Raw genomic sequence first — 6,999 nt, forward strand, 5'->3', positions numbered from 1 at the left:
ATGTGGATGATCTATTCTTGACAGGATCATTAGGGCTCATAGAGGATTGCAAAAGGAACCTGGCAACAAAATTTGACATGAAGGATGGGGTTGATGCACTATTTCCTAGGATTGAAGGTGTGGAAGAAGGATGGGGAGATGTTCCTTGGGCAAGGAAGATACGCTACAGATATTCTGAAGAGGTTCAGAATGGAGGATTGCAGACCCATATCTACACCCATGACTACCAATTGGAAGAAGATAGATGCATCAGATGACAATGATGTCGACCCCACCTTGTATAGACAACTCATTGGGTCTCTCATGTATTTGGTCAATACTAGACCAGACATTTGCTTCGTAGTCAATACCCTTAATCAGTTCATGATGGAACTGAAAAGGGTACATTGGGCAGCAACAAGGCATATTCTGAGGTACATTCACGACACAATCGAGTATGGGTTGAAATATACTCGAGAGGATGGTGTCAGACTTTGTGGGTACACATGCAGATTGGGAAGACAATTCAGTGGACAGGAAAAGTACCTTTGGGTATTGCTTCAGTGTTGGATTAGGGATGGTTTCTTGGTGTAGTAGGAAGCAAAAGTCAGTAGCATTGAGCTCTGCAGAAGTAGAGTATATGGCAGCCAACACAATTACGTGCGAAGCTATATGGCTTCGGAAGCTGCTAGTAAGCTTGTTCAGGAAAAGGATGGAGGTGACCAGTGTCTATTGTGATAATCAGAGTTGCATAAAGCTCTATGAGAATCTAGTGTTTCATGACAAGTCAAAGCACATCGATATTCGGTGTCACTTCATCAGAGATTGTGTACAACGAGGAGCAGTCCAACTACAATATGTTCCCACAGAAGAGCAGGTTGCAGATACTCACGAAAGCTCTAGGGAGAGCTAAGTTCGTCTATTTCAGAGAATAGATGGGTATGGTGGAGAACCCGTTTCAGTAGCAGGGACAGGGTATTTTGGATGTTGCAGTTGCAGCGGCAACAGATGAGAGGGAGTTGCAGTGCTAACAACAGTATGGCAGGGTCAACAGCAACACAAATGCAACGTATATCAGAGTTGCGCAGTGGTTGGTGGGCAGAAAACATCAACAACGTAACAGGAGATAATGCAGAGACAAAGTGTTGCTACAGGAAGCAACAATGCTAGAACACATTCCTTGCTAAGAGGGATTGTTATTTTTTGTAGCATCGGATGTGTTCTAGCCACAAAATTTTGCCGAGAGGATAGAATACACGAGATCTCCAAGACCCAAAAATCGTTTCTGGAAATTCCGCCTAGAAGTGTCTCAATTAGATTACTAACTAATTTTTAAATATTTCCTAAGTCTAAGCTTAGGGAATATGGTTAATTATTCAGTGTTAATTGAGATAATGTGTGAATCTTCTAGAAACTCACACGGATCGACCCAGAGATGATCTTAGCCATTGATTAAAGTTTAATCTTGGTTGTTGGTGCTCCAACATTGGATTATAAAATAAAGTCAATGTGGTGATGGAGATCATCCTAGTGCAGATACTCAGTTGCCCAGGCAGTTCGATTTTCTTAGTAGCAGTAGCCCAACAGAGAAGATAGAGCCAAAGGGTGAGTACCAGGTGGAAGAAGAGAGTAGTAGTACTTCAGGAGGAAGTTTTCAGTTCCCGGAAGAGTCGAAGGAAGGAAGGCTAAAATCTTCAAAAGGCCAGCGTAGGGATTGCGCAGAGGCTGACGCAAGCATCTTAGTGTAGAGGTCAGGGAAGCTATTTCAGAGGCAGAAAATGGCTGTGGGGTGAGAAAATTTCTCACAATATTTTTGCCAGTGTTTTATTGAGATTAGATTGCCAACTGGGCATCTAAATTATTGTACTCAGAATGGTTGTTGAACATTGATAATAAAACCCTCATCTGCTGTACCGGTTTTCCCAAGTTGGGTTTTTCGGGGACAATTTGTGTGTATGCTAGAATTGTCCAAAAATAACTGTGTCAATTTTATTGTGTGTGTGCTAGAATTTCTTTGTTTCCAGTATTTTATTTTTCGCAGTATTTTTATGGTGAAAATTGCAGCTGTGATTTTATTCGTTATTTGTCGTAAGCAAATAAACTGCACAATTAATTTTGAAGTCAGAAGAATAATTTCCAGTAGTTGCAATAGATAAAAAATTCATAGGGGGGTGCTTTTCCCCAATGTGGGGTACGCGACTCCCCAAAAGGGATGCTTTTGGGCATCCCCCCTTGAATTTGTCTAATAACACTTAATATAAAAAAAAAATTGAAAATTCATGTTTAAAAGAACTTAAAAAATAATGTAAAAAATAAACAAAACTAAAAATTAAAAAGTTAAAACTTACCTATTCATTTCCCAAATTCTCTTGCTTGTTGTTGAGCTCTGCTGAGTGCTCTCTTGCCATCATCGAGCTGTGCTCTCTTGCCCGCTATTGAGCTGTGGTCTCCTGCCGCCGTCGAGCTCTGATCTCTTGCCCACCGTCGAGCTCTTATAGAATGATGAATGATGAATTTAATTTTTAAATCAATGTAGATTATAGAATGATGAATGATGAATGATATGGATCAATGTATTTGAATATTTCAGTATTGAATCTCATGGTATGGATGAATGATGAGTATGTCATATGAATGATGCATTTATCAAAATGAATGATGAGGATGGATCAATGTATGTCATTATTTAATTCACTTATGAATTTAAATTTTGTGTGGATCAATGTGTTACTATTAGTCTATTTATGCTTTCATTATTGAATATGAACTTGAATTATATATATGTATATATATTATATACCCCGACATCCCCCCGCAACCCCAAAATTTCCCTAAAATTTGAGGGCACTCCCACACGTCCCCCCTGTGCATCTCCCCGCACCGGAGTCTTGGTGGAACATTGGAAAATTTTCACCACCCACAGGATTGCTTAGTATCATTCCACGTGGAGGACTCTTTCTGCCTATGAACATATTGCTTGTCAATCTGGGCTGTCTCCTCAGACGAGTCCCATCAAATCCCATCGTTTTTAATTATGCAATTGACAGGCAGGACCCTCTTCCCTCACAGTTCCTTGAGGCAGTGTTTGGGCTTTGCTCCTCTCCTTTCTAGCCTTCTTCTGATTGTTCATGGCTAATAGAGACTGAGGTAATGCAGAGAGCGAGTGAATTAACAGGCCCAGTTCTTCTACAGGTGTGAAAACAAACAGAAACTTCATAAGAATTAAACTATGATTTATACTACTCACTAATGGCTGTCGCCATTATCACAAATTATGGAAGGATTTGCAAATCAGTCCATAAATTTGATGTCCTGCAACTTAAGGCATCCTGCCTTGATCTTTCTAATTGAAAAAACTGGGACGTCTATGTCAGCTCCCCAAGGCCTAGTGTTTTTTGGAAGTCTCAACATTTTGACTAACTATTAATTTCAATAATTCACTATTCCAACCACTATTCTTCCTTTGAACCTCGGGTTTTGAAAATCCTGATGTCATACACTCAATGGCATGTTAGAAAGCCAATCAGCAACCTTGTTGGCTGCCCTTCTAGCATAATGAATTCTATTGCTAACCTTTCTGCTGAAACCTCCTTTAATCCATTGACATTGGGGGTTCAAACTTCCAACTTCGAGAAGAAATGCCTTCTGTCATCACAACTTTGATTATAATATGAGAATTCCATTCCATTGCCACTCTTTCCTGGCTAGGTCTAGGAAAAATTTAACTCCACTATAAGATCCCTCGTTCCTGCTTGATTGTTCATGTTGATTCCTATTTTTTCCATATAGACTGCAATCATCACCCCATTCCTGCTTGTTATTACCCTACCACTAACTGCTCTTCTGGGATCTCTTTTTGCAGCCCTAGCAAAATTTGACTTGAACTGTCCTCCCTTCGGGGATTCCATTTTGACCTCTTAGGAGTGGTAAGCTGTCCTTATTAAGGTGCTTGATAGCTTCTTCACATAACAGTGGTTGGCACAATGGGATTTTATCCCCTCCAGCCAGTTTCAAATCCCATGGGGGACATCTTTGGCCCGTTGTGATAAGGCTGAAGTAGTAGACTCCCCCACCCTCGTGGAGTCTCGGCTCTTGCTAAGGCATAATTCCTGGTATATCTGGCTTATAGGCTGTTGGATATCTCTTGGTGTTATAGTGGCAGCCACTAGGTTTGATCTTGGGCCTCGCCCAGATTACTCCAACGAGTTACTGATTCACCATGGTTTAAGAAAAAACATAACAAACCAGCTGCTTCTTAACATTCCAGCTGGTGCTCGATAATTGAGAAGTTTATTACCTTTCTTGGTCTTGGCTAACATGAATTGTGACATGATTATACCATACGGTCTGCCATTACTGTTAACGAGTGAGAAAGCTATCAGATGTTCTCTTGAGCTCTGTGATGCAGAAACATCACATTTCTTGTGCTTTTTTTTTTGGAATTGTAAAGTTTATGGTGTTAGAAGTTGTCGCCTTCCTCATTCAGCTAGAAGGCCTAATTTAATTTTGTTATGGATGACTGTTTATTTTTATTGTATAATATCCCTATTCATTAGCGCACTGGAAAATACTTAATTTTTGCTTCAGTCTATATCATATATGGCTATTAGAATATATCCTATGCTTTAAAATCCCTATTCACAAGTTTGTTTTTGGCTTATTTGATATCTTGTATCTGTATTCTGCAGTAAAAATATTCTTTTACTCTTAACAGGAAAGGTGGGGATTTAAAGGAATGCAACTCAAATTCAGTGTTTACACTCTCTACCCATTTGGAGCATGACAGTATCTTAATAATATCAACTCTTTATTTGAATGCAATGAAGTCATGTGCAAATGTGATATGACAAAGATCATGCTGTTCAGATTTTCCTGGGCAAAGAATCTAAGGGAAACAGATTCCTGATACGTAGATTTACTGGAATTATGACGGGTTCTTGTGATGATTACGAAGAAAGGATTCCTGATGTATTGCCTGTAGGATCCATGCCAATTATGCGAGTGGAACCTCAAAGGGCCCGTTTTCCTTGTTGTCTAGTATGGACACCTTTACCAATAGTTTCATGGTTGGCACCATTTATTGGTCATATGGGTATATGTCAGGAAGATGGCACCATTTTGGACTTTGCAGGATCTTACTTTGTGAATGTTAATAACTTTGCATTTGGGGCAACTGCAAGATACGTTCAACTTAGCACACAACAGGTATGCCATGTTCCTGCTTTAGTGACTGGATTTGTTTTGGGTCTGTACAACGTACCGTGAATTTAATTATGTGATTTTAATAATGAAGTTTGTACCTTCCACTTTTCTTTCAAGTTTGGAAGATTTATATTATCAGCTTCATGCTTTGTTCCTCTAGTGAGAAGGTGGGAAGTGGGATACTTCTTGAGCATTGTATTGGATCCGATTTTCCATGCTGGAGGATGCACAATGCCAATAAATTGCATATATGCAGCTGGGTGTAAGGCTAACTGACTAGTGCAGAGAGAATGCATGTTCCATTATTCGATAGTTGGCCTTTATATCCTACAAGTTTTTCTGTGTGCGCCCATGTTCATCCACGTTCCTGCTTTCTTACTAGAGAAACAAGTGACTGGGGATTGTGTCTCAGTGCCTCGTGATTCTCTGCATTAAATTCAATTTTCTCTTTCATTTTATTGCAGTGTTGCTTCCCCCCTCATTTATCTGGACACAAATGCAAACATGGATTCAGACATGCAGAACTGGGGACAGCTATGTCATGGGACAATGCTCTTCAAAGTTGTACGAATCATTTCCAGCACAAAACTTATAATCTGTTCACCTGTAATTGCCATTCCTTCGTAGCAAATTGTCTAAACAGGCTTGCTTATCAAGGATCCATTAGTTGGAATGTGGTTAATGTATGTGTACTTATTATTTTGAAGGGCCGCTGGGTGAACAAAATGGCCGTTGCCAGGTCCTTTTCTCCCTTCCTGGTCGTATTTTGCATTGGTCTTTTAGTTGCTGGCTGGCCCTTTGTAGTTGGTATGTGTGTTTTTTCTCTTCTTTTGGTGGGATGGTTTGTCTTAGGAAGTTATTTTTCGAAGAATCTTGTTTACCGCTAATTTTTGTTTTTCTGAAACAAGCCTGTATTACTATATATGTAGTGCATTCTACAGAATATTATTTCATGCTTGATCACTGCGTATGGCAATTTTAAAATAAAACTCAAATTTCGTTGGAATGTACATGTTTTTATTTATTTATTTAACCCTTTTTAAATTTAAAATATATAAAAAGACATTTATTATTTATTTATTTGGTGTTATGTAACTAAAAGTTTTGTTTTCTGGTTGTTTTTTTTTTAAATCAAAATGCAGGTTTACTAATTTTTGGTCAAATCGTAATGGATTAATCACCTTAGAATTTTTTTTGGGGCATTTGAATTGAGTAAAAATCACATCTGAAATTTGTGATTTCAACTGTATTCTAATGAGATTTCAAATAAATTTGACTAGAAAATATAGGAAAAAAAACACTAAAACATATAAAATTAAACATTTAATTTTACATGTCATGATACCATGAGTAATATATGGATTTGAATTTTAAAAAATAATTTTTAAACATTTAATTTTACATGTCATGAGTATGGATTTAATTTTAAAATATAATTTTTAAACATTTAATTTTACATGTCATGATATCATGAGTAACATATGGATTTGAATTTAAAAAATAATTTTATTTATTTAATAACGTATTTTTATATCAAATTTAAATTTTAAAAAATAATTTTATTCGTTTTATGTTTGAATATTTAAAGCGATGATGGAATTCACACACAATTGTCGTTATCCAACCAAATGGCGAATTTTTCTATTCTTTTTGTTGGCAACCTTTTCAAATTTAGTTTTTCACGAATTCGGCACAATCATGAATGAGGTGATTTGGCTTTGCTGGGAGGGTTGGTGATATCATTTCGATACTATTCTTTGAAATACAGGGAATTATATTTTTTTTGAAGTTTCAAGTTTGAAAAATGCGCAGGGGTTT

General features: G+C 37.7%; 1 protein-coding gene across 2 annotated transcripts in view; it reads left to right on the top strand.

The window, feature by feature from the left end:
* Window positions 1-6,191, top strand: part of LOC149249687 (protein REVERSION-TO-ETHYLENE SENSITIVITY1-like) — a 103,256-nt gene extending 97,065 nt beyond the window's left edge. Inside the window, exons 2-3 of one of the 2 annotated variants that reach the window (XM_089458760.1) lie at window positions 4,668-5,184; window positions 5,646-6,191. In XM_089458760.1, the coding sequence (XP_089314886.1) occupies window positions 4,906-5,184; window positions 5,646-6,068 (702 nt within the window). In that variant the 5' untranslated portion in view covers window positions 4,668-4,905 and the 3' untranslated portion in view covers window positions 6,069-6,191. The remainder of the gene's footprint in view (window positions 1-4,667; window positions 5,185-5,645) is intronic. The other variant, XM_089458759.1, reaches the window with a different exon arrangement.
* Window positions 6,192-6,999: the final 808 nt, after the last annotated feature.

The sequence above is a fragment of the Pinus tabuliformis genome, chromosome 7, assembly GCF_031772625.1.
Source record: "Pinus tabuliformis cultivar Carrire ecotype Pingquan chromosome 7, CPIR1, whole genome shotgun sequence".
Taxonomy (NCBI): domain Eukaryota; kingdom Viridiplantae; phylum Streptophyta; class Pinopsida; order Pinales; family Pinaceae; genus Pinus; species Pinus tabuliformis.